General features: G+C 43.2%; 2 protein-coding genes across 3 annotated transcripts in view; one reads left to right on the forward strand and one right to left on the reverse strand.

Moving 5' to 3' along the window:
* The window catches only part of LOC135226176 (uncharacterized), a 14,814-nt gene extending 543 nt beyond the window's left edge, over window positions 1-14,271 (forward strand). Inside the window, exons 2-6 of the mRNA XM_064265620.1 lie at window positions 209-362; window positions 473-585; window positions 2,365-2,421; window positions 13,690-13,740; window positions 13,957-14,271. Coding sequence (XP_064121690.1) covers window positions 209-362; window positions 473-585; window positions 2,365-2,421; window positions 13,690-13,740; window positions 13,957-14,025 — 444 coding nt within the window. The 3' untranslated portion in view covers window positions 14,026-14,271. The remainder of the gene's footprint in view (window positions 1-208; window positions 363-472; window positions 586-2,364; window positions 2,422-13,689; window positions 13,741-13,956) is intronic.
* The window catches only part of LOC135226406 (metal cation symporter ZIP14-like), a 198,569-nt gene that overhangs the window by 88,355 nt on the left and 82,714 nt on the right, over window positions 1-27,500 (reverse strand). The gene's annotated exons all lie outside the window — the stretch shown is intronic.

Consider the following 27,500-nt stretch of genomic DNA (forward strand, 5'->3'; position numbering starts at 1 on the left):
GCACACAATACAAGTACATTTCTGACATTATGTCTATCAGCCATTTGAAATACAAAAACAACAATGACTTAGTACTACTTGTACACCCATGCACCTTTTGCGATTTACTCCTACATTTGGACTCGCTCACTCTCTCAATTTTAGATATGTAAACTATAATGAAATAGAATGCTGCTGCACTTTTAATAAGCAAAAGTTTCATTTTCAGGTAAAAAGTATTACTGTCAGTGGTGTAGTTGGCAATGCCGAGTTCAAGAATTGCTATAATGGATCTGATATTGTCACTATCCACGATGAAGAGAAGACCTTACATCGATTAGCTGCACGAGCTCAAATTAATGAATGGCAGATTGATAATGAAGGTGAAATCTTTTAATGTGGAATTTTATTTTATGAGACTTTATGAATAAAGAAGTTACATATTTGTTTTCTTACTGCAAATTTGGTCACAGTTATATATTTCTCCTTGCAGAAGATGTAGCTGAAGACATGATTACTTTAAGTTTGGCAACCGGAGTAGTATGCAGAAGGACAGCTTTAGTTGGTGTAGATCAAGATATGAAACCTGTTGGACATAATTCAGAGGTATGCTGATGACTCAGTTTTATATGTGTTCTTGTACTTCAAGGGCCTTAATGAAACTAGCTTTATGACTTTGTAACATATCTCCTGAGATTTTTTTATGTCATTTAATTATCTTATTAAAGAATTGCCTGCCAGACATAACTTGAGAAAAACTAGTAGGTCCATTCTTTAATCCAAAAGGTAACATGTTGCATGAGTGCATGAAATTTCCAACAGCAAGGACAGTTTTGCTTGGTTGTCAGGCTGTTTGATGACATCCAGAGTTCAAATCTAATGCTGGAAAGAAAGAATGGTTGTGGAATTTATACAAAATCTCCTCTGTCGAAGGCAAAGGAAATACATTACTTTTGGTAATGGTGTTTAATTTAGGGTAACCATCCCAAATTGTTACAGAGCCATTCACATTACTCACAACTCTGACAGGTTACCAAGGAGAACCAGATAAAGAAATATTCCTTTTCTATTGCTGTTTCTGAATGCTGATTACGTAACTTGTTGTGAAAGAGGTACTTGATGTGGGGAAGTTACAACAGGCCAATGATTACCTCTGTCTGTATGAAGGGCAAGGTACTATTGCAATAGCTAGGGGGTTCATGTTCTGAAATATTATTTTGATGCCTGTCATTTACTGTACTTCTGAGATGGTCATATGGTATTTATAAGGAGTGGATTTCAAAGTAATTTCTTGTAATTTATTAACCCTGCTCAATGTTTCTTCAGGCTGGATTGATAATAAAGAGCTTATTTCAATCTCTTCTATTTGTGCTAACAAAATATTTTCAGACAATAATTTTTCTGGTACAAAAGTAAATAGTACATACTGGGATTTTCACTTACAAGTCTACGTGCTATATGGCTGACTATAATCATCCAAACCAAAACCCTTATTAAGGAAGCAGTTGCTGTGCAATTATGCATGTTCCCATTTAGGCACAATATACCATATCTTGCATACAGCTACCATATCTTGCATACAGCAAGATTTGACTCGTTCATCAGTTATTGTTCTTGCATCATCTCTTTTATTATCACCTTCTTGACTAGCCTCAATCATAATAGTTGAGGGATGTAACTCATATGGATCAATACTTATTTTCCCTTTGGAAAGGGACTTGGCAAAATTTTCATTCTCTTCACTGTAACAGTTATTTCTTACTCCTTCACATGTGTCATCATTAGAGGTGTAGTCAACACCTACACATATGCAAATGCTTTATTTTCTCTAGAGCTAGTTTCTTATTTAGTTACCTGTACTGACCAGAGGATTTGGGTCCCCTACTTACCATAGTCCCCAGGAGCACCATGGATCCTGCAGGTCACAGTCAGCATTCTGTAGCATATGACATTCCAAACCACAATCAGAAATTCAAATTTAGGCTGTATTTAAGTGATGGGTTTGTGGTAAAAGAAATTTGTTCAATAAAACAAAGTGGATGTTTTCATTAAAAACCCATCAATCGTAACAAGTGCCCTTCTGCCACCCCACTGACGTTACTGCTGACATTCCTTATAGCTGAGAAAAATACAGCAGTAGCCTACTGTGAACTTGAAGCATAGATGGCACATGTCCAGTATTAGTACTAGGGTCCTTCTTATGTCTTTAGTCAAAAGACTGTAGTGTCTGAAGCATAAGACCATGAATGTGGTCTATACTATATTATGTGGTGGAAGAGAAATTTTGTCTTATAAAAACAAATTTTGTTTTTAATTATACCTTTATCAAATGCAGACTTTATAGCCTATCTCAAAGGTTTATAAGAATATAACATATTCCAACAGATACATCCATCAGAAATTCCACAAGGGCAGTTCTATGCAAAACGGGCACGAAGGCATGTGAGTACTATATCTCCAATTTGCAGAAGTTTCTCTGACAATATGATGGAAGGTTTATGTGCTGCCAAGTTTCACTTTTAGATCAGATATTATATACTGCCTGAAATTTTTTGAGTTAAAATTAATAATACATGATTACATTGGCTAGTGTTAGTTTTAAAATCTGTTTTATCTAGAAGAAATGCAGAACATTCAAATTTTGAACCTGGTTTAATTAAGTATCCTACAAAGGACTTCTTGCACTGTAACCTAGGTACTTGAAGATTAGTAGGTTTCCAAGAATAGGACATCATCTTCCTGTAGATGCTTGGAAAATTGTAGAAGAAACCTGTACAGAAGAGGATGCATGTCTGTGTTGCTAGGTTGAAAAATCAAAGTCTCTCTCTCTCTCTCTCTCTCTCTCTCTCTCTCTCTCTCTCTCTCTCATGGCTATGCTACTGATGTACAGTATTTTCAAGTTAGTTCGTATGTAATTTTAAGCTAATTGATAGCAGTATTAATTTAGCCAAAACATGTTTATAGTACTGTACTGAACATTTGTTAGTATGTAACTCTCTCTATCATGACTATGCTACTGATGCACAGTATTTTCAAGTAGTATGTAATTTTTAAGATATTTGATAGCAGTATTATTTCCCAAACATGTTAAGAGTACTGTACTGAACATTAAATTTTGTTAGTATCTCTCTCTCTCTCTCTCTCTCTCTCTCTCTCTCTCTCTCTCTCTCTCTCTCTCTCTCTCTCTCTCTCTCTCTCTCTCATGGCTATGCTACTGATGTACAGTATTTTCAAGTAGTATGTATTTTTAAGATATTTGATAGCAGTATTATTTACCAAACTGTCTAGATATTGTACTGAACATTTGTTAGTTTGTAACTCTCTCTCTCTCTCTCTCTCTCTCTCTCTCTCTCTCTCTCTCTTTTGCAGTGCTGCTACAAATGAAGCTAAATATAAAGTATGTACAGTATACATAATGGGGTATATATATGCACTTTAATGCATATAAGAGAAATTCAACGTTGGTGGAGATTACGTGGAAGATTATTGCCCAGCAGACAAAACGAATGAGGTATAACAATTATGTCTTATCTATATTGAAGATAGCACCTTTTGTATCAAACATGAAGGATTTGTGTGTATTGTCACCTTAGATATTATTTACATAGTGTTCCAGCAGAATCATAATGACTACAGTAATGCATAATGACCACAGTTTAAAACTATTTATGTTAGTTGCTTATTGTGTAGGTCATATGCATAGATATTTGTTTGAATTAAAGATGACTTGAATTTATTGTCTCTACATGAGCAATACAGTATACTGACAGCTGTATACAAAGTTTGGTAATTCTTATAACAAAAAGATATAAAATATTTTTTTCTGGGCTCAGCCTGTGTTGCTCCGTGAAATGCTTCCTTTATTATACATTTCTAAGGTAAAGTATTGCTACAAATACCAGAGAAAAAACTAAAATGGTAGTGCCATAGTATAATGGCTCGCTCACCTTTAATTAAGGTGTCGGTATGGTAACTGGGGCGAGTGGAAACCACTACCAGAGGTCCCTTGCCATTTAGTCTCTTCCTTCTTCAATATCCCTCGTCTACAGAGGAGCCGATCTAAGGCCCCGCTACCCGCTACTACTACAACTAGCGTCTTTGTTTTTATTCCTTTCGATAGCACAGTTCACGCTGCACGCGTTTTTTCTCTTGTGCTGTGTTTCGTTCTGGATTAACCTTTTTCGTATTTGTCATGGAACGTCAAGCTTCTGCATCCAAGTTAAGTACTGCAATTATTGTTTAAGAGCATTTGAGCAACCTTTTGGCAAGATAAGCCAAGTTATTTTAGGTTATATGTGAGAGCGGTAGAACGTGCATTGTCGTTCCCGCACCGGCTTCACATGGCTCACCGGCTGCGTATGTTTCGCTGCTTCTTGCACAATTGGTCTTCCATACCTAATTGGTCTCATTGCTTTGTTCAGCAGTACCGTTATTTTTTTTTATTTAATTTTATTTTAAAAGATGCATTTGTTATTGACGTTTATATTTAGTCCGTTCACGGGGGATAGCCTTCTTTCGAACCGCATGCTTTCGGTTGTGGCTTGTTTTCCTTTCTTGGATGAAGTTTCCTTATCAACCATTAACGTCTCAGTAAGATAGGATTTTACCTCACTTGCCTTACGGAAGGACTCTGGCCCTTTCGTATCCCTTACCGTCCCTTACCGTCCTTGAGCCACCCTAATCACTTGTCCCTCAAACTTTCGTTACGGTATCTAGGCTAGCCGCTCTGAGTTTCTAGGCTACCCTCCAATTCGTTGGATTCGTTGCCTAGTTTCTCAAGGACAATCCCTTTCTCTCTCACTCATATTTATTTCTTTCTCCCCCGTGTTAGGACAGGTTTTTCATGTTATGTGTGGATTTTTCTGGCCGGCATTAATTGGCCTACAGGCCTTCTTGGATCGACTGGCCTCCCACACAGCGTGAATGTTCACCCGGCTGAGAGTGTCTCCAGTCGATCACGTACGAGCCACCCTGCTACTGACCCCTCTCAGTTCTCCCCCCCCCCTCCTCCTCTTCCACTTCGGTGGAAGGACGACTCGCTCACGCTATCGCAGATAGACCATCCTAGTCACCATTTTGGGGGAAAAGGGGTTGTCTGGGGGGTACACTCGGTGAGCAGGCCCACTGTCCTCTGCCACGCAGCTAGTGCGTATAGGGAGAGCCCCTACTCGACCGAGGCTATGGTTGGGCCACCAGGCTCGGGAAAGCGGGTTCTCCCCGACCCACTAGGTAGTGTATCCCCCTCACTATCTTTAGAGCCCACCCTTTCCCGCTCCACTCAGGCGACCTCAGGGCTCCGGCGTAAGCCGGACCCGACTCCGGGATAGTTAGGCGTTTGGATATGTGATAGGCCCCGGCCTGTCTATGGGATTCCCTTTTTGCATGCATGGTTTTTACACATAACATCCACATTCTTTTGTAAGGATTAGTAACTGGCTCACCCTGTTACGTCTCGCTCTTCACCTGTATCGGATATTGGGTTATTCCCTCTCTCCGGCACAATGAGGACAGCCTGAATCCACTTCTGCTGTGGAATCATACTAGTTCCCTTTCCTACCCGTGATGTTCCTGCGAGTATACACGGGGCACCGGAGCTATTAGTAACAGGGTGACATGTTATTGATCATTATATTTATATACTGGAGCCGGAGTTACTCCGGCAACAATAGTATACCTCACACAACCACGGACCTATCCCGAAAGGTTGTTGATGATACTCATGTATTATTTGACTTACAGGTTACCTGTTGTCTGGAGGAATGGTGTAACGCCGTTCTCCAGGAGCCCTGTGGGCACGTCTGCCGGGCACATGCTGGCTGCGCAGTTCGCCTTGAGGTACTACGTTCGTTTTCCTGGCATCACGAGAACTGCGTTGTTTGTTTACACTTGGTGAATCAAGTCACCTCCGAGGTAGGTGACACTTCAGTCTATACATAATGATACAATGAGAAATCAATAAACTATAATATAACACTATTATATTAGATTAAGTCATATCTTCTAGTGTTAGGTATTAATATTAACCCCCCTTTTTACAGGGAGTACAAGCGGTCCGAGAGGCTGCCTTATCCACCTTGAAGGCATGGGTTGGCGGATTTGGTCGCAACTCCGCCAAGGGACAACCCTACATCCTGTCCCAGACACTGGCCGCCCATCATCTTCCCAGGTGCAAAGAAGGATCGGTGGTGGACGCTGAAGTGGCTGCTCCTCTGATCACCAAGATCCAAGAAGCAGTCGCACTCCCGACGGAGGAAGACATCGCTGAAGAAGTCGTAGGAAACGTGGCAGCTCTCGATTTGGACCTCGAGCCCATGGCTATTGACGACATGGGCAATGGTAAGAAGGGTAGTGAGGCAGGTTTTCGTAGGGACTCAAGGGCTGTCCTTGAGTCCATCTTTGTCTTCTTCTCCTTCTACTTCCAATTTCTTCCAGGGATTCACCGATAGACATCAATCGGTCAGACCGAAGTCTTCATCGGCGATCCCTAAAGTTAAGGCAAGAACGGACTTTAAATCTGAACAAAAGTCCCTGCCAAAGAGGTCAGGAACCAACCCGGCCACCAAGTCACCGGCTCATAACCCCGGGACAGACAGGTCAAAGGTCACTCCCCCACCAAAAGGGTCGAGGTCCAAGGTTCCCAAGGAGAAGGCTCAGCCTTCTTCCCTTGACCCTGATGCACTCTCAGAGAGCATCATGCAGCGCATGGGCAGCATGGTTGTTGGGAACTTGGTCCAATCCAAGTTCCAAGAAATGTTTGCCCAGCTATCTAACACGCTGCAGGGATCAGGCCAATCCATCCAATCCTTGTTGGAGAGGATGGTAGCTCAGGAGAACATGATGGCAGGTCTCCTAGATATGGCAGCAGACAGGCACAGCCCGGCCAAGCAACTCCTACATGGACTATGCCGGACTCGACCAATCTCCCTCCGTTTAAACCTAACAACCCATGGAGGGTAGCAGCACACGCTCTGTTTTCAGAGAGTATGCTGGCCATTGAGGGTTGCAGAACTCGAAGGCTAGAAGACTTCGAGTTCTATCCTGAGGGACTCCAGCCTCCTTTCCTAGGCTACGTTCGCCTAACGGATGCTGCGTGAGGAGGGAGGATAAGTTCTGAAGGAAACAGTAATCCTTCCCCGAGACCAAGCCCAACAAGCTTGGCTCAGAAACCTGGAAGAGTGGGAATGTATAAATACGAAACTCACTGCGTTCAAGAGCCCGTTTACGATTTTCACCGTAAACGAAGACACCCCGTTACCATTCACTTCCAAAGTAACGGAAGCAACTTTCCAGGCAGCAATGAAAGACAAACCTATGCCTCAGCTCCGAGAGACGGATCCAACCTCCCTTCTGCTCCCCGGGTTAGAGGAGTACTACTCCGACGCACCCGCCACCTTTTCGGTGGGTAAACTTAAGCCGGACTGCGGTAACACACTGTTTAGTGAGAGGCTACCTAGGCTGCCGGAAGCGCTGTTACAAACCGAATACGACGCCAGGATGAGGCTCAGTAGATCCCTCAATTCGCTGACTATGACGGAGATGGCGTCTATTCTACGGTCAAGAGACACTGTTTAAAATCATGGCCAAGTCACTACTGCATACAATGTAATGTGACTTATATGATTTCATCATAGCTCGGCGTAACTGTAGGAAAACACGTTCTGGGGAAGCCACAATCCGCCATGAGCCGAATAAGTTGATCGCCTCATCCATATGGGGCGCGGACGTGTTTTCCCCGCCTCAGCTGTAATGAAGCGTTGTTCGAAGTGGCAAGAGTCAATCAGAGCCTGAAGATTTGGTGGGGACTCGTACCCAAGCGGAAACCCGAGTCCACCGGATCGAACCCCAGAATCAAGAAGAGACCTAGGAAGTTCCAGCCCTTCCAGGCTCCCCAACAGACTCTGATGCAGGCGGTTCCGGTATCTCAAGTACCACAAAACCGTCTACGTCCAAAGCACAGCCGCAACAGCAGTTTGTGCTTCTGGCCCAGCTGGCACAACAACCTCAGGCTTCAACCTCCTTTGGAGTCTCTCCGGCCTATAATGCGACGTTTGAGTCACAATCCTTTCAGCCGTTCAATAGGTTCACCAGGGGCAGTGGAGCTAGGGGTCCCTCCCGTCACCGGGGCGCCAGAAGAGCCACCAACCGAGGAAAAGGCTTACGAGGAGCACGAGGTGGCCGCCCATCGGCAAACCAGTGAGGAATCCCCAGGTAGGAGGGAGGCTGTACCTCTACCGACATCGGTGGGGGTTCAGCGACTGGGCACAAAGCATTGTGACCAAAGGTCTTGGGTGGAGTTGGATTCAAGGTCCCCCTCCATCCAAAAAAAAAAACCACCTTTTACCAAAAACCAACAGCAGAATTGGTAGAATATACACAAGAACTCCTTCAAAAGAGAGTAGTATCAAGAGTCAGAAACTTAAAGTTTCAAGGACGCTTGTTCAGCGTGCCAAAGAAAGACTCAAGAAAACTAATAATAATTCTAGACTTGTCCCATCTGAACTCATTCATTCACTGCGACAAGTTTCGAATGCTGACCGTTTCACAGGTACGGACCTTACTTCCCCATGGGGCCGTCACCACCTCTATAGATCTTACAGATGCCTACTATCATGTCCCAATAGCAAGACACTTCCGTCCATTCCTAGGCTTCAGACTAGGGAAGAAGGCTTACTCCTTCAGAGTAATGCCATTCGGGCTCAACATAGCGCCCAGAATATTCACAAAGTTGGCAGAAACAGTAGTCCAGGAGTTGAGAACTCAGGGAATAATGTTAGTAGCCCATCTGGACGACTGGCTCATATGGGCCACAAATGTCGAAGAGTGTCCCAACAAAGGCGGACGGTCAATAGGCGTAATTCAGTTTTTGGAAACATTTAGGGTTCCAGATAAACAGAACCAAGTCCCAGGCTAACTCCGGAATCACGTTTCCAGTGGCTGGGAATTCAATGGGACTTAAACTCCCATACCTTATCAATTACCGCCGTTAAAGAGAAGAGAAATAGCCAAGGCCACAAGACAATTTCTTAAAAACAAACAGAGTCCCAGAGAAACCAGGAAAGAATCCTAGGTTCACTCCAATTTTGCATCAGTAACGGACGTTCTACTGAAAGCCAAACTAAAGGATATAATCGGGTGTTTGGCGCTACAGAGCAAACTGAAGATCCCAGGACAAGATGGCCCCTCCCCATCCCACCGGCGATCTTACGCAAGAGACTCCGCCCCTGGACGGAAATCAAGAATCTGTCAAAGACAATACACTTACAATTTCCTCCGCCGACGCTAGTAGTCCATACAGACGCCTCACTAAGCGGCTGGGGCAGTTACTCACAATACAAAAAGGTACAAGGAACCTGGTCCCTCACCAGTTCCGGCCAACTAACATATCAATGTACTGGAAGCTATGGCAGTGTTTTCTTACCCTGAAAAGGCTACGTCCAGCCAAGAAGTCCCATATCAAGTTGGTATTGGACAGTGCAGTGGTAGTCCACTGCATAAACAGGGGGAGGGGCGGCTCCAAATCGAGCCACGTGAACCACGTCATGATAGCCATATTTGCCTTAGCAGACAGGAACAAATGGCACCTGTCAGCCACCCCACATAGCGGGAGTGAGGAACGTGGTAGCGGATGCCCTACCACGATCCGTCCCGCTAGAGTCGGAGTGGACGTTGGACAAGGAGTCATTCAGATGGATCTGTCAACAGGTACCAGGGCTTCAGGTGGATCTCTTTGCCACGGAGTTGAACCACAAACTTCCATGTTATGTGGCCCCCAACCTGGACCCTCTGGCCTACGCCATGGACGCTATGGCTATAGATTGGAATATATGGAAAAGAATTTACCTCTTTCCTCCAGTGAATCTACTCCTGAAAGTCCTAAACAAGCTCAGGACGTTCAAGGGTCAAATCGCACTAGTAGCCCCATTGGGCCAAGAGCAATTGGTTTCCCCTTACTACTGGAATTAGGACTCCGGCCTCAACGGATTCCCAATCCCAAACTAACACAGTTGGTACAAACATGGACTGTGTCCGCTTCCTCAGGAATTCAGAAAGCCCTTAGCTTTATGGACTTCATGAAGTTCGCTGCTCAGAAAGATGCCAACATTGATCCTCAGAACATCCGGTTCTTAGAATCTGATAAACGGGAATCAACCTTGCGTCAATATGACTCGGCAGTTAAGAAACTAGCTATATTTTTAAAGGACTCAAATGCACAAACCATGACCACGAATCTGGCCATAACCGTTTTTCAGAACCTTGTTCGTAAAAGGCTTAGCAGCAAGTACAATAACTACTACCAAATCGGACCTCTCATCATCTCTTCCAAATTAGGATTCAATATAGATCTAACAGATTCATACTTTTCATCCATTCCAAGGGCTTGTGCTAGACTTAGACCATCTGAGAGACCCAGGATGGTTTCATGGTTCTTAAACGATGTCCTGAAATTGGCTTCTGACACCAATAACGACTCATGTGATCATATAACCCTCCTAAGAAATACATTATTCCTAATAAGTTTAGCCTCAGGGGCCAGAATTTCTGAACTGTCGGCCCTATAAAACTAGGGAACCAGATCATATTGAGTTTCTACCTTCAGGAGAATTACCTCTCTCTCCAGATCGTCAATTTCTAGCTAAGAATGAGGACCCACAAGATAGATGGGCCCCAAGGAAGATCGTCCCATTTCCCCAGGACCCATCATTATGTCCAGTTAATTCCCTAAGAGCATATTTAAGCAGGACTGTCCTAATATCTTCAGGTCCTTTGCTCATTAGGGAAAAAGGTGGTACTATTTCCCTAAAAGGAATTAGGCAACAAATTTTGTATTTTATAAAGCAAGCTAACCCGGAATCTTTTCCGCAGGCACATGATGTTAGAGCAGTAGCCACCTCAATTAATTATTTTTAACATATGATATGAATTTTGATGATCTCAAGAAGTACACAGGCTGGGAAATCTCCAACAGTATTTAAACGCCACTATTTGAAGTCTTTAGAGGCCCTTAAATTCCCAGCAGTGGCAGCTGGAAACACAGTTTCCACTGACACTGCATAAACAGTATAAGTAGTCATGTAGCCTATGTCTCTCTTACATCTCTCTCTCCTACCTGCCTCGCTAGCTTTCTTACCGTAGCTCGGTCGTTACTGGGTTCATTTGTTACCTTGGATGGCACTTTCTGTATATATTGATAACTTGCACTGTATATATTTGTAACTGGGTCTAATTTCCTTATGTGGTTATTTTGTTGTCTGGTGTGTGTTATTGAGACTTTATGTTATTTAACTTGTTTGCGTAGATAACTTTAATCGTAATAAAGGATTTATGAAAACTACAATTATGTATAATTTTATTATTTGTTTTAGAATTAGCTAGATTATATGTATGTAATTTCTGATCGATTTTATTTCATGTATTAGTTGGTTATCTGCATTTTCTTTCCAAGCTAGTGGGGCCAATTCTCTGGCACTATTTCACGGAGCGACACAGGCTGAGCCCAGAATAGGGATTTTGATGGAGGAAAAATCTATTTCTGGGCAATGACCTGTGTCGCCTAGTGAAAAATCCCACCCCATAATTTTCACACCCTTTTCTTTTGGCCAAGCTTGAGTGCTATCTGCTGGAATGAAAACAAAGACGCTAGTTGTAGTAGTAGCGGGTAGCGGGGCCTTAGATCGGCTCCTCTGTAGACGAGGGATATTGAAGAAGGAAGAGACTAAATGGCAAGGGACCTATGGTAGTGGTTTCCACTCGCCCCAGTTACCATACCGACACCTTAATTAAAGGTGAGCGAGCCATTATACTATGGCACTACCATTTTAGTTTTTTCTCTGGTATTTGTAGCAATACTTTACCTTAGAAATGTATACTAAAGGAAGCATTTCACTGGGCGACACAGGTCATTGCCCAGAAATAGATTTTTCCTCCGTCAAAATCCCTTATTTCATTCTGTTGCATGTTATGTCCGTTGAGTCTAGCTTTTTCTGATGGTTGGATGTATTAATTTTGAAAAGTGATACCTGTACCCACAAGCATGATTGGTTAGAAGGAAGAGCTTGTGGGTATGAACTCTTTTATCCATAAGGGAATACTGGGAACGGGATTACAGTAGTATTGGTTTTCCAGCCCCAAAATACCACCATAAAAACATTTTAGGTACAATAATGAGCTTCTGTTGACAATATAAGTACAATAGTATAGTTTAACTGAGAAATACTGTACCATATTTACCGGTGTATTAGGCACACTTTATTTTTAAATGTATAAAAATACTGCCCTGCATCCAATGCAGCTGTACATATTATGGATGTTAGACTGAGCGCCATAGGCTTGGATAGGCTAGCCTACGGTAAACATACTTGGTAGGTACAAAAATTGTTGCTAATAATAAAACATTAAAAACAAAGTAATAAAGTATGAAATCATATGTAAATTTACACTCGTGTTAAAAGGAAACTATATGAAATTTACCTTAAATAAACAACTTTTATGTGTTCAAGCAATGGGCTACCAGGACGGCGCTATGATTTTGTTTACCTCCACATGTTGCAAATGGCCAACAGGCTAACTGCTGATGTATCATAAGCAATTTTTTTTTTAAGTTTGTAGTAACACACTGATAATTTCATAAATCATTGCTTGTGGGTACAATGACATTTTATTGAATAAAAGTGCCCATGTCTCCAGTTACTCGTGGCCCCATACACTCTTGGGGGCAGGTTCCGATGTATGCTAGCAAATTCTGGAACTTCCTTTCAAGATACTATGAGGAACATCTCCCTGGAATTTGTCAAAGGTAGCATTTGCCATACTAGGTAAAGTGAACCACTTTGCTTTCAAGAATAGTATTAGAACAGGTGGCAGTTCATTCGGGAGAGGCCAAAAAAGTGGGGGGGGGGGGTTTTTTTAAAGTTATGTGGTTACAGAATATGGTTTTATGGCAAATTAAGAAGTAAGGGAGACCAGTGCTGTGTGACCATGCAGTAGGGTGTAAGTATACTGTCACTGTAGGTCCTGAGTGTCATAAAAGGCGACTAAAAGGACAGCTACTGCCTTGCAGTCTTACTTTTTAGGAAAAGGCTAGGCCCACTGCCAATAACTATGGAAATTGCTGCCTTGCAGGTTAACTTTTTAATCAAAGGCAAGGCCCACTACCAATAACTGGTTGATGACAGCAAGGGCATGTGGATGAAAAACAGTCCAAAAACCCCTTTCCCCAAAAAATAAACCATGCCAAATATTGTAAGGAAGGCAGTGGAGAAGGCACATCAGGCAACCAACATCTTAATGTAGGGTTAACAGTAGGAAAGAAGGAGACCAGTGTTGTGCGACACCGTTCACATTAACAGGAGACATGAAAAAGTTACTTTCCGCAGAAAAAAACTGGCAATCACAAAACTGACAAGAAATTAACCAAATACTGTAATTTGGTTTTTGGGTTAAAATTTGTGAGACATTCCATACCCAGCATTTATTTCATATATATTTCCTGTCCTAAGATAACCTATCTTTACACTTACCATTGAAACCTGATAAGTTGAGTGCCAATTAGGAAAAAAAATTAATTTGCCAAGAAATGGCACTGTAAATTGTATATTGTGTTCTTTGCTTGGTCCTAATATTATTTTTAATTGTTCAGTAATTTCATTATTGTATTTTCTAGATTAAACAGCCAAATTTATTGAGTTAAGTCCTTTCTTTATTTTCTTGCAGGCACAACCACAAGCTTTGGGTTCTACAGTTTCTAGTCTATTTGGCTCAATGGTAATTTTCTTTTGAATATACATATCTGCATATGCTTTACTGAACATCTAAAGTGGGTGTTTGTTTATATACGTACAAGGAAATTTTTAAAAGTTTACTGAGTATCTGAGAAGGGTGTTCGTATATAAGTCAGCTCATTAATTTTTATTTGTTCAGTTATTTCATTATTTGTATTTGTTCAAGTCCTTTCATTATTTTTACTTTGTTTCCTTGCAGATAAAAGCGGTGTCTCCTCATAGTGGTGAATTTCTTTCTAGCTCGTCCTCAAGGGTAATTTTCCTTTGAACACTCAAAGTTGGTGTTCATATATGTGTAATATATATATAAATGCTCAAGATCTATTCAATATCTCAAGTGTTTGTAGTTAACTGTAACTGTAGCATATCTAGAAACAATCCCTAGGAATATACTCCAGTATTTTCTCGATATAACAGCCAAATGTTGCTTTCATGTACTAGTCACTGACCATTCATAACACCAAATTTATTGAGTTCAGTCCTTTCTTTATTTTTACTTTTATTTTCTGTGAGGTACAACAACAAGCTTCTAGTCCTGGAGTTACTGGTGTATTTGGCTCAATGGTAATTTTCCTTTGAGTAGGTAGAATTGAGTCTGAGGTGGATGTTTGTGTATACATACGTACATATCTGCATATGTTTTACTGAACATCTGAAGTGGGTGTATGTATATACAAGCAAATATGAACAAGTTTTACGGAGTATATCTGAAGAGGGTGTTTGTTTTTACAGTAGCACATAGTACATGTAAATATGTATGTTTGACTGAATATTTGAAGTTGAGTGTTCGTGTATGTGTATATGCTTAGGATTTACTGAATACTTCCAGTGAGCATTTGTGTATGCATGCTGTAGCGCACCTTAATTGTTTTATATATCTTGCTTTACCATGATAAAGTTATACATTTGTTACCTGTAACTATCTTTCCTGAAAACAATCCCTAACCATATGACCTATGTATTTTATTGCTAAAATGGTCAAAATGTTCTCTCATAATCAATGACTATTCATAAAGACACCAACCTTTCCTAAGTGTCTTTCATTATTAGTTGTTACAACAGGAATACAAACCTATGCTTTCATAAATGTAGTTTCTCGTACAAGGCATGTGTGGGTTGCTACTGTCTCACAATAAAGAACAGGTTTTGACATAGGAAGGAAAAACCTATTTTTGGTAGTCGCTGTTGACTCCTCAAAGGGATTTACCGTCCATGCTATGTGCCAGCACCCCATGGTGATTCAGACTAATATCGAAGCAATATCTTTTTTAGCCTAGTCTTGTAGCCGGGTATTATGCCATAATGATAAAACACTGACAAGTGATAGAGTATAATGGACTCAAAGACAAGAGGCATTTTATCTTGTCTTCAGCAAATTGTACCCAGTTTCCTACATCAAAACGTGAAGAAGTGACTATGCGCATGTGCATCGGTCATCTTGTTTTATGATCGGGCTGGTTTAAAGACCAAGATCCATTACTCTGTTGGTCAACGCAGGATGAACCTTTTACCCAAATCCCATGGTTTTTCGTCAGGGAAGCGGGAGGGTTTTGAGGACTCAACAGCAACTACCCAAAATAGGTTTTTCCTACGTCAAAACCTGTTTTTTGATAGTGTAGTCCCTATTTCGTCCTCAAAGGAGCATTGCAAAGAAATTGACAGGTGACGAAAAATTTAAGCTCACAAAACTTTCATCCCAAATATTTCAAAGTTTAAAACTAAATCATCTCAGGTCAATGTCAACCACTAGTTTCAGTAAAAAAGATAACGAAACTAAACAATAGGATATACTTTTAGTTTAGTTTTATGGTGACTCACCCAAGCATGCCAGGGGTATGGTTGCGATCTTGACGCACCTTCCCCAGCGATAGTCAACATACCCACCCGTTATGTAGACCCCTGGTTTTCTGCTGTGGTGCCTATGGGGTCAGGACTAACCATACCACCTACTGATACACAGTGCAGTCGAATTTGTTCCAGCTCATGGCAGTAGTGTTTTAAGAATACTGACTCTGATGACCACCCAGTGCATTCAGAAACCTCTTCAAATAATACATTTCTGAAGAAGGCCAATGATGTACCTACTTTCTTTCCTAGTATCATGTGATCTAGGAAAGGAAATGTGGGTTAGCATTTTAATGAGGGTTACTAAAATTATCCTTAGCCCTTTTAGAGAGAGTGGTTTGTTTGTGCCAGGATGTAGGAAAATTGGACCTTCTGAAACATTTGCTGTGATCTCTAGGTAAACCTCAAGTGTCTGAACTGGGTATAATGTTTTGTCTGCTAGATTGAGTTTTCTTATAAGAATAGATTTCCTCTTTCAAAGGATTCTCATTCTTGGCCAGGAATGTTGGCCCAGGGGACAACAATTGGTTATCAGCGTTGTTTGTGTGATATATCATCCCTGTCTAAGAGAGCCTAATTCACTCAAATGGTCTGATGCTAATGCTACCGGGAAGATAACTTTTTGAAGCATGCAGGTCCGTTGAATTGACGAGTACATAAAAGTTTGAGTACCCTATTCAGGGACCAAGTAATTGGAAGTCTTTTGGGAGCGGATCTTTGTAGAAGAAAAAACCACAGAAGAGAAGTGACAACTTCTATGTTGGAATCAATCCTGAATCCATAAAGTAAGGGTTCTGTTAATGCAGCCCTGTTTGCCATAATTGTTGTAACTGCAAGATGTTTGTCTTCAAAGAGGTGTATAAGAAAATTCATTAGTGTTTCTGTAGAAATCTTGATTGGGCTCTCATTCTGGATATAATCTAACTATATTCTCCATACAGACTGGTATTGTCGTCGGATAGTTGATGCCTATAGTTTTTAGCACAAGGTACCTTACAATATTGGACAAGTAGTTTTTCAGGTAGATTATATTTAAAAAATCCACACGTGAAGGTCTCATCTTAGAAAGGAGGATGAGGAAACGACTTTCCCTCCTACTTTCTGGGATAGTACAGTGGACGGTAATGGAATTGATCTCTTCATCCGTTGTTGAAGTAGTGGGAACCAATGCCTGTTTGGCCACTTTGGGCTATTTGGTAAGCTGTTCCTTTGAAGGTTAGGAGCTTGTTCAAAACCTTCGAAATCTGGGACAATGGAGGAAAAAGATATATCGTCTCCCAGTTGTTCCAGACCTGTAGGAAGGCATCTCTCACTATTGCTTGAATGTCCAAATTCGATGACACATACAAGGAGGTTATGATTCTTGTATGTGGCAGACAGGTCCACTTCCAGTTGTGGAAGTAGGTTGTTTAATATTTGAAAGGAGTGGTTGTCCAATGACCACTGTTGAGGCTGTCGTATTCCTTGACAAAGAGTCTGCTATTACAATGAGAGTCCCTGTAAGATGAATTGCATACAAATGCCACTTCTTTACCTGTGCCATCTGAAGGATGGCTAAACAAATTAGCATATTGAGAGGAGGTTAGCGTGATCCCAGTTTGTTGAAGCAAGACATTGCAGTTGTGTTGTGTAGGACCAACAGAATGTGTGTCTCTTCCGGAGGTTTGAGTTTCTTTAGAGACAAAAAGACAGCCATCAGCTCTAGGAAATTGATATGACAATTCTTTAGGGTAGCTGACCACCTCCTCACCACCTGACGATCCTCCCAATGTCCTCCCCAACCTGTCAGGGAGGGATCTGTGTGTATTGTCACTTTTACAGATGGAGGGGTCAGGGTGACTTGTTTTGCCAGATTCCTTTCTTGTCCATTGCCAAAGTTTTTCCCCAAGTTTCTGATGCCATTTTGTGAAGATTGGTCTCACATCCATTTTCTTCGCATGTGACATCCAAAATTTGTTCATGTTTTTCAGTTGCAATCGGAGTATTGGATATGTTATAGACACAAACTGGAGCAGACCCATCATACGCTTTAATTGGCGTCTAGAAGCAATGGGCTGTGTCAGGAACCTTTTGAGATTTTCCCTTATTCTGTCCTGTGTTTTGAGGGGAAGATACAAAAGGCCATGAACAGTGTCCCAACACATTCCCAGCCACTGAAACGTCTGCTGAGTGTGACGCAGGATTTTTTCCCATGTTTAATATAAAGCCTTTTGACTAGTCTGTTGACTGCTGTTTCTAGTTTTCTTCAAGCACTTTTCTGGTGGCTCCCCAGACTAACCAGTCGTCTAAATAAGCTATCAGATGTATTCCTTCTTTCCTGAGTTCTCGGACAACTACCGTCACTAATTTTGCAAAGATTCTAAGGGCAATGTTCAGCCCGAAAGTCATGACCTTGAATCTGTATGTATTTTTCCCTATCCAGAACCCTAGGAAGGGGCAAAAGGGAATAGCAATAGAGACGTGCCAATATGCATCTTTCAGATCTATAGAAACTGTCCAGGTCCCTTTTGGAGTGACAGAATGTACTTGGGCAATGGTAGTCTGCGAAACTTTTGGCAAACAATGTGTTTGTGCAACGTTGACAGGTCGAGGATCACCCTTCGTTCTGAAGAATCCTTTTTGGGTACACTGAAGAGACATGCTTGGTGACGAATGTAAGAATGTTTCTCTATGGCTCCTTTTGAGAGGGCCTTCTGGACGTAATCTTTCATAAAGGGGTCCGGTTTTTTAAAGAACCCTTTCAAGGGTGGAGGGTGGTGAAACCATTTCCACCCAGACGTTGAGAATAATGCTGTGTCCCCAAGGAGAAGACTTCTATTCCTTGTGATATTTCGGAAGTCTACCCCTGACCAAACAATTCCTATTAGGGATCCCCCTTTCCTCCGCCTTTCCTTTAATGGTATTGGGTTTGCAATGACACAACGTCCGGAGACTGGACTTTATTACAGGATACTCGGGAGCCAACTGACTCGCAACAGCGTATACAGAATTGCCAATAACGGATGCATGCTCGGCAGCGCATGGCCGAAGAACATATCGTACATCCCCCCCTCAAGAATATACTTATACATGGCAAAAATAAAAGGGGAAAAATACAAAATATATCGTAAACCTCCCCCCCAAGAACATTCTTATACATGACAAAAAAATAAAAGGGAAAAATGCCCTTAGATCAATGAGACAAGAGAAGAACAAAAAATTAAAGCTAACTTCTCGATGCATACACAAAAACGAAATAAAATACATAAATCTGAAAAGAAATATCAATTCCTGATGCAATTGCATACAAAAGGTAATAACATCACTCTACAAAGTCTTTGAGCCACTTGGGTTTACCAGCGGCTCTTCTGGGCCTATCAACGACGTTGGGCTCCTGTGTGGTGCGTGTCCCTGTGTTTCTGTCGGGGTATGGTTTGCGGAGGACTCGTGCTGGGACATGGGCGTGCCAGAGGGCGGAGCGATGACTCTCAGGTGTCGTCTGTTTCTTTTTGACAGCCTGCCGCTCCCGTTAAGCTTGACGGTTGATACTGACGATGGGGCTTTGTTTCTGTTACTATGCCCGTTCGATCCATTGCTTGGTAGCTTGGTTTTGTATGCATACATGGGTACCTAGTTCGATGGGCAGCAGTCTTCTGGTAGTGCCAGGGATGCGCATCGCCTCCTGCGACCTTGCCACTTGTAACTCCCTTCGACGTATCGTCTGCTTCCAATATCTGTCTACTAAACAGGTGTCTCCTGGCCGTCGGTACCCCATCGCGCAGCTGGCAGACCCGTTGCAAGCTGAGACGGCGACTTGTTAATTTCCCTGAGAGGAGTGTTGAGATACTGAAGTATCGCCAGGGCCGTTTTGTCCGACTCAAGGGCTCCACCCTTTAATGTATTTTCCCGGAGTAGCTCTTCGCCGATTTGACAGCTGCTTCTGCCCTGCCGTTAGACTGGGGATACTGGGCCGACGACAGCCGGACCTTGACCCCCCATCTCTTGAAGAAGGCCTCCATCTCCTCGCTGGCCAAGTTCGTGCCTCCGTCAGTTGATATTTGTTCTGGGCTCCCCAACGCGAGAAATATGATCGAAGGTGATTACTGATTTTGTTAGACGTGGCACCATTGGGGTAAATGAGCCACTTCTAACCAACCTGTTAGTCTATCGGCATACACCATGTATACACTGCCTTCTATCTGGAACATATCTGCTACGACTTGCTGGAAGGGATATTCCGCAGGCGGCGTGTGTATCATTTTTCTTCAGGAGGCAGTGAGGGGGCATGTTCATCGCATGAAGTACATCGGCGCGGCAATGCTGAAGGTCCCCTTCTATTCCCGGCCAATAGACCGACTGCCTGGCCCTTCTAAGCATCGAGTCGAGGCCTTGGTGTCCTGCGTGTAGGTTAGCGGCTACCTGGCGGCGTAAATCCTCGGGTATAACCAAGCGAACACATCCTTGGTCCACTGAGTATGTCACCAGATCCTGGTTGATGGCTAGCCGGTCCCCGAACGCTGAAGAAGGGGCGAAGGCAGGCGAGTTCTTGCGACTTCTGTTGGGGCCAGTCGCCCGCTGCAACCCTTGCAAGCAAGAGCTGATATACAGGGTCGTTAGATGAGGCGCTCCTTACGCAGTCTTCATCCAACATGATGATATCCGGTTCCAAGGCGGCCATGGTTGCACATGCCACTGCCACTTGAATGTCGTCCTCCAAATCCACGTCGGAAGCTTCGCGGGTGCTCGCATGGTCGGGTACCTTGAAAGAAAATCCGCGGCAGTGTTCCTTTTTCCGGGCAGGTATTTCATGTGGAACTTGAACTGGAGTGTCTTCTCTTTCAGGTTGAATAATCTCGGGTTGATGACGTCCTTAAGGGCTCTGTCACCAGCAGCTTGACGAGAGGACGGTGGTCCGTGATGATGGTGAGATTAGGACACCCAAGTAGGAACAGCCTGGCCTTCCGCAAGCACCAGGTAACTGCAGGGCTCTTCTACGGGGCATACCCAGCTTCAGAGGAGGTGAGGTGTCGACTACCACACAGGGCAAGGCGCCAGCCGCCCTTGCAACAAAAGGGGCTGTCAGCTGACTGACAAATACAATACTGCTGAAGGACTACGAACCCGATACCTTCTTTACTCCAATCTGTCATTATCGTCGATAGGGCGTGTTTTGTCGTAATATGCCAAGCCGTCCTTGGCTAATTGATAGATGACCTCCTGTGCCTGCCGGAGTTTGTCACGTAGCTGACTATCCCAGTAAACGTTTTTTCCAGTGGGCTTTCTGAGGAGGTCCCTAAAGGGCTCCATGATGGGCGCCGTTGCAAGGAAGGGCGCTAACTGATTCACGAACCCGAACCACGACCTAATATCCGTGATGGAGGGCTTCTCTGGCATATGGAAGTTACGAATGGCGTCTAGTCGTTCGTCTGCGGGTTTGTATGACTCCCATCCCAGGTAATAACCGACGAAAGTGACCTCTCTCTTGCAGAATTTAAACTTCTCGGGCTTGAGTGTGATACCTGCAGAGGCACACGTTGACAGGAATTCATATACATGCCAGAACGCCTCTTCAATGCTGTGATCGTATAGCAAAGTGTCGTCAACGCATTTATGCTTTCTGGTGATGTCTTGCAGGGCATCATCAAACCTTTTTGTGTAGGCGTCCGACGCCGAACAGTGGCCCATGGGTGTTCTACGATAACGGTATCGTCCCCATGGAGTGATAAAGGTCGTAAGCGGGCGGCTGTCTTCGTCCAATTCCACTTGATGGAAACCCCAGTGGGCGTCCGCCGTAGTCTTGTACGTATGAATGGGGATTGTTATGAACCTCTATTGGATTCATCAGGATCTTTAAAAAATAAAAAAAAAAATAAAACAAAAACTTATCAGTTCTGAAAATCTGGCAGCAATTGAGACTGTCAAAGGAGGACGAAACCAAGTAATACGAAACAGAAACCTTAAGACTAATTTATTACATATATATATCAATTGTTTGGATCAAATATTACATAAAGGCATCAGTGGCAAAAGCAAACACTTTTAAGCAAAAATAACCACAAATTTAATCTGAAAGTTATCAGATAAGGCAAATATCAAAAATGCATATATCGAAAAGGCAAATATCGAACAATCAGTATAACAACCAATGAATGAGTCAGTACATCAAATAACCAAAAATAAACGTTCCATGTAAGCAGGGGAAAAAATAATTACTTTACATAAAGGATTTGTAAAATGCCATTACAATTATTACAGTAACCTTAGTACAAGCAGTTAGCAAATAGTTAATAAGGCAACATAAGGTTACAATTATAGAAACAAATTAACAATAATGGACCATAAAAATCACAAGCAGGGTTAACAAATTATGCCACAAAAACACAGTTTCAATTTCATGATTACCTTAAGCATTAACATCAAAACACTGGGGAAAACCTAAGGCACAAAATCCTTCTACAGTAAATGCTGCAGGACACTCCTCACCCAGGAAACCGTGGCAACTTCCACAGATAACACCCGAGGACCCACCAAGAATACCTCCTAAAGAAATTGACCCAGCCGAAGCTGTACACACAACACAGACGAAGCTGCCCTTCAGGAGAACACAGACGAAGCTGCACACACACAACGCAGACGAAACTGCCCTTCAGGAGAACACAGACGAAGCTGCAACTCTGAAGCCGTGGTCCTCAACATAACGCAGACAAAGCTGCTAACCCAGAGAAAAGTGGCTCTGCTGAACATCTTGATGCTCGTCCTTAACCCTGCAGGTCCCGAGTCGTAACCAAATAGCCATTACGGACTCCAACCGTGACTGCATGGAACCCGCATTCTGCTTACAACCTGCTCAGGTCTCTGTACCTTACTGACTGCAGCAGTCAGACACGGCTGTCGGACGTTACCTTACCTCCACCTGTTCCACCAATAAACAAGAGGTGAGACGACTCTCACTGGGAAACAACCTGAAACAATCGTTTCGATCGTCGGAGACAAGAAAAACAAAAGAGGTGCTTAGTACCCTTACACCTCATCACCCAAAAGAAAAAAAATTTATCATCTTTTTTTTTTTTATACTATTATTACTCTCAACTCCAATGTCGCCGCAATACTGCCAAATCATATAGCACTGAACCTGGCACAAGGTCGCCAAATGTTATGAACCTCTATTGGATTCATCAGGATCTTTAAAAAATAAAAAAAAAAAATAAAACAAAAACTTATCAGTTCTGAAAATCTGGCAGCAATTGAGACTGTCAAAGGAGGACGAAACCAAGTAATACGAAACAGAAACCTTAAGACTAATTTATTACATATATAATATACAATTCTTTGGATCAAATATTTACATAGAGGCATCAGTGGCAAAGCAAACACTTTTAAGCAAAAATAACCACAAATTTAATCTGAAAGTTATCAATAAGGCAAATATCAAAATGCATATATCGAAAAGGGCAAAATATTGAACAATCAGTATAAACAACCAATGAATGAGTCAGTACATCAAATAACCAAAAATAAACGTTCCATGTAAGCAGGGGAAAAATAATTACTACATAAAGGATTTGTAAAATGCCATTACAATTATTACAGTAACTTTAGTACAAGCAGTTAGCATATAGTTAATAAGGCAACATAAGGTTACAATTATAGAAACAAATTAACAATAATGGACCATAAAAATCACAAGCAGGGTTAACAAATTATGCCACAAAAACACAGTTTCAATTTCATGATTACCTTAAGCATTAACATCAAAAACACTGGGGAAAACCTAAGGCACAAAAGCCTTCTAAAGTAAATGCTGCAGGACACTCCTCACCCAGGAAACCGTGGCAACTTCCACAGATAACACCCGAGGACCCACCAAGAATACCCCCTGAAGAAATTGACCCAGCCGAAGCTGTACACACAACACAGACGAAGCTGCCCTTTAGGAGAGCACAGACGAAGCTGCACACACAACGCAGACGAAACTGCCCCTTCAGGAGAACACAGACGAAGCTGCAACTCTGAAGCCGTGGTCCTCAACATAACGCAGACAAAGCTGCCAACCCAGAAAAAACTGGCTCTGCCGAACTTCTTGATGCTCGTCCTTAACCCTGCAGGTCCCGAGTCATAACCAAATAGCCATTACGGACTCCAACCGTGACTGCATGGAACCCGCATTCTGCTTACAACCTGCTCAGGTCTCTGTACCTTACTGACTCAAGCAGTCAGACACGGGCTGTCGGACGTTACCTAACCTCCACCTGTTCCACCAATAAACAAGAGGTGAGACGACCCTCACTGGGAAACAACCTGAAACAATCGTTTCGATCGTCGGAGACAAGAAAACAAAAGAGGTGCTTAGTACCCTTACAGGATGCTTGAAATCATGTCGAAGGGTGCCGGTGTATGATGAGTTTCCCGAACGACAGTGGGCGTTGAGGCGCTGGTAGTCTACTGTGCGGCGAGGTTGACCGTACTTCTTGGCGACAACGACCATCCTTGCACACCATTCCGTTGCATCCCCACTGGGACTGGTTCTATCACGCCCTTCCGAACGTCCTCGTCAAGTTGAGCCTTGACCTCCTCTTCCAATGCTTAGGGATTGTCGCGGGCGTGTGACAGGCATAAGGCCACGGCATCAGGCAACAAATGGATGTGGTGCTGCTTGCCCGTCATGACAGGTAACGGTTCCCTGGTTGTATAAAGGTTGTTGAAGAGAAATGCCGTAATAACCACTCCTCAAGTCTCGGTATATTCTCCTCCACAGGCGGGATGGGTAAGGTGGCTGGCTTCATTGTCTTAGGGGAGTTAGGCCGTGCAACGTCTTCATTAAGCCCACATCAGCTGATGCAACGAGATGGCAGGGGTGAGGGAAGTCAGGGGTACTATTCCCAGCTCCTTACAAGCATTCAGCGATATATAGAAGTTCTTGGCCGTCGGCACAAAGTAAACCTCCTGCTTCGTGCGTCGCCCACTATATCAATGAAGCATGTCGTTGATCCAAGACATCTCACTCGGAGATTAGCTACGTCCCTCAGGACCTGCTCGCGGCTGCAACTCCAGTGAATTTATTTGCAGTCTTGAGAGAATCGTGGGTCCGCAACGCAGATCTGTGCTCCTGTGTCTCTTGCTACGACGAGTGTGGATACTGAATTCCCGTTTCTATGGGAAACACAAGCCTTGATTGTGGGGTGGGGGAGAGGTTCGTGTCTGCAACAATTGCTAAACTCGAGGCAAGCGGCGCTTTCTTCGTATTCCTGCAGCATTTCTGAAAGTGCCCTACCTTTTGGCACCCGTGGCACGTTATACCTCTTGCTGGGCACGACGCTCGACCAAAGGGATGGCGCCCCCCACAATTTCCGCAACGCTTCACATTGGAATTGCCGCGCAACACCGCGACGTCTGGCTCTATGTCATCAATGCCTGTGACGTCATCACTCGAGGCGCCAGCAGACCCCCTCTCACTGATAGCGACGCGTGGGATACTTTCGACATCTTGGCGTGCAGCTTCGAAAGTGCAGCACAGTGCCTGAGGGCATCTACACTCTTAAATTGGTCTCACATGTCTGAAAAACATGCCTCTTTAATACAGGGTCACGAGGCCTACCATTATTTTCCGCAACAGCATGTACTCTATTAAACACTCCCCGCATTTGGGACACTCAAAATCACAGTCGGTGGCCTTCTGAGCACACCTCGAAAAACAAATAGTCGCTCACTAATTCCTCGCGCCCTTGTGCGAGGGCAAAGAATTCAGACCACTGAACTGCCTGATTCGACGACCGCAACACAATATTCCCACGATGGCGTCCAGAGCCGGTCTGGGGCGAGGGCATTCCATTTGGCATCTGAATACCGAGCGTCCAGTGCACGTTGCAACGCCAGTACACAGTTGAGCCTAATGTGCAGGACAACATCCTGCGGCGGGAACTTGTTAAGGTGAATCCAATACGTCATCGAACGTCTCCAGGATCTGAACGCTGCCGAAGACATTACCGCCTCACACTTCTCAGGGGCAGCAGAGACAGGAACTTTACCGGCACGTGCTCCTGAACCGGGAAGGGCATCCTGAAGGGAACGGATGGCACGCTGCTGGTCTGCAAATAACGTCTGTGCTTGCATGACGGCCTGTGACAAGGCCCTTGGCATTGCAGGTGAGGCACGCCTCGGCGTGGCTGGGGTGGTCGACGTATCTGGGGCATGGTTGGTCCTTATCCTACTCACTGCGCCATGTTGGGTTTGCAATGACACAACGTCCTGGAGACTGGACTTTATTACAGATACTCGGAGCCAACTGACTCGCAACAGCGTATACAGAATTGCCAATAACGGATGCATGCTCGGCAGCGCATGGCCGAAGAAACATCGTACAAATGGGCATTCCAGGTGTTGCCTTTTGTTTTTCAGTATAGCCTGTTTTTAGACCTTATGAAAAGGATACCCGTTTTGCTGAGCAGGTTGTTGTCCCTTTTGAGGGGCTGTACAGCCCTTCTGACTACCTACCTGTATATGAGGAAAACTATTTGAAATGAATGAAGGCCTAAGGAGTAGTATATGATTTTTTTATCAAAGCGTGCCTTTTTTGGATTGAGTTAGTGGAAATTTCTGGTTTCTTGTTTCCTGAAGACTTTTCCCTGTAGAGCATACACTGTGCAATTTTGTTGACATGCTTGCTTTTTTACTCAGAGTTACAATAGACTTCTCAAACAGGTCTTGACAGAAGGCATTAGACTATAATAAGGCAGTCACATTGGGAAGCGACTGGAGTTTTCCAGTACCTCCATTCATGCTTTTATGCATCAGTCTAAAGTCATATAGAGCTTCCCACAAAGTTCTCATCAGGCTTTTAGCTACAACAGCAAAAATCATCCTAGATTCTTCTGGAAGCCTTTTTGTGGCTACTTCTAAAAAACAATGTGGAAGTGGTTAAGACACTAAGGAGGTGGATCCTACACAAAACTCTGATGCTGATGTCCCCTCTGAAATCTTTCTCATTGGGGGTACCAAATTGCTGAGTTTGCAATGTCTAAGGGGAGCTTTTTCCTATCAAAAGGAAGCTGAAGTGTTGTCCATTCTTCGGTGGAGTTTTTTGTGAAACCGGGATAACCGAAGCAAATGGTTTTAGTTCTGCCAATGGTTCACGCTTTCCAGTTACTACATAATTTTGAAAATGTTTTATGATTTTAAATGTGAAGAGGCAGAAGGCTGGTGGTACATGATGAGCAACCTGAATTTTGTTCATGATTGAAGTATAAATCATTTTTCCAGTTACCTGATGAAGAGTTTTCATCTACAGTTCTCAATGCCAAATTGCCAGGTAAAAGAATGTTTCCTTTGAGGTTTCCCTCCAGTCTGGCACAGGTGGTATCAGGTGCCATTCAGTGTTAGGAAATGCTGCCCTGTCCATAAATTCAAACATGCACTACTTCATCATGGTCTTTCTCTCATTAATAAGATACTCACCATCCTGAGAGAAAATACACCATCCTGAGAGAAAGTACACATTGAGGCATCTCACCAAGGATTATCAGCATCAGAGTAGGATTTAGGAGTCTCTGTTAGATTTGGTCGTAAGAGTCATAACTGGGACGGGCCATTTTGTTGGTTTCAGTTGGGTTTTCACTCTTTACTCTTGTTTGGGCAGATTTGCTTTCAACTCTACCTCTTCTACTGCAAGATGCCAGACGCTTACATTTTGGTGTATGCATTGCTTGATGTTCAGAATCATGCCGTATGTTTATTATTTGTTGCTGTTTGGCAGCAAAAGCATCTTTGATGTCACTCATTATTTCCTTATGGAACTGATCTAATACCATAAACTATGTATCCCTTTTGGGGGAGCTTGGGTAACCTGATCATGTATCTACAGCTGAGCTGCAGCTGTCTGTTTCCCAGGGGGCAGAAGTCCTGGGTGAATTGCTATAACCTTCT

This window comes from Macrobrachium nipponense, chromosome 14 (genome assembly GCF_015104395.2).
Source record: "Macrobrachium nipponense isolate FS-2020 chromosome 14, ASM1510439v2, whole genome shotgun sequence".
NCBI classification, from domain to species: domain Eukaryota; kingdom Metazoa; phylum Arthropoda; class Malacostraca; order Decapoda; family Palaemonidae; genus Macrobrachium; species Macrobrachium nipponense.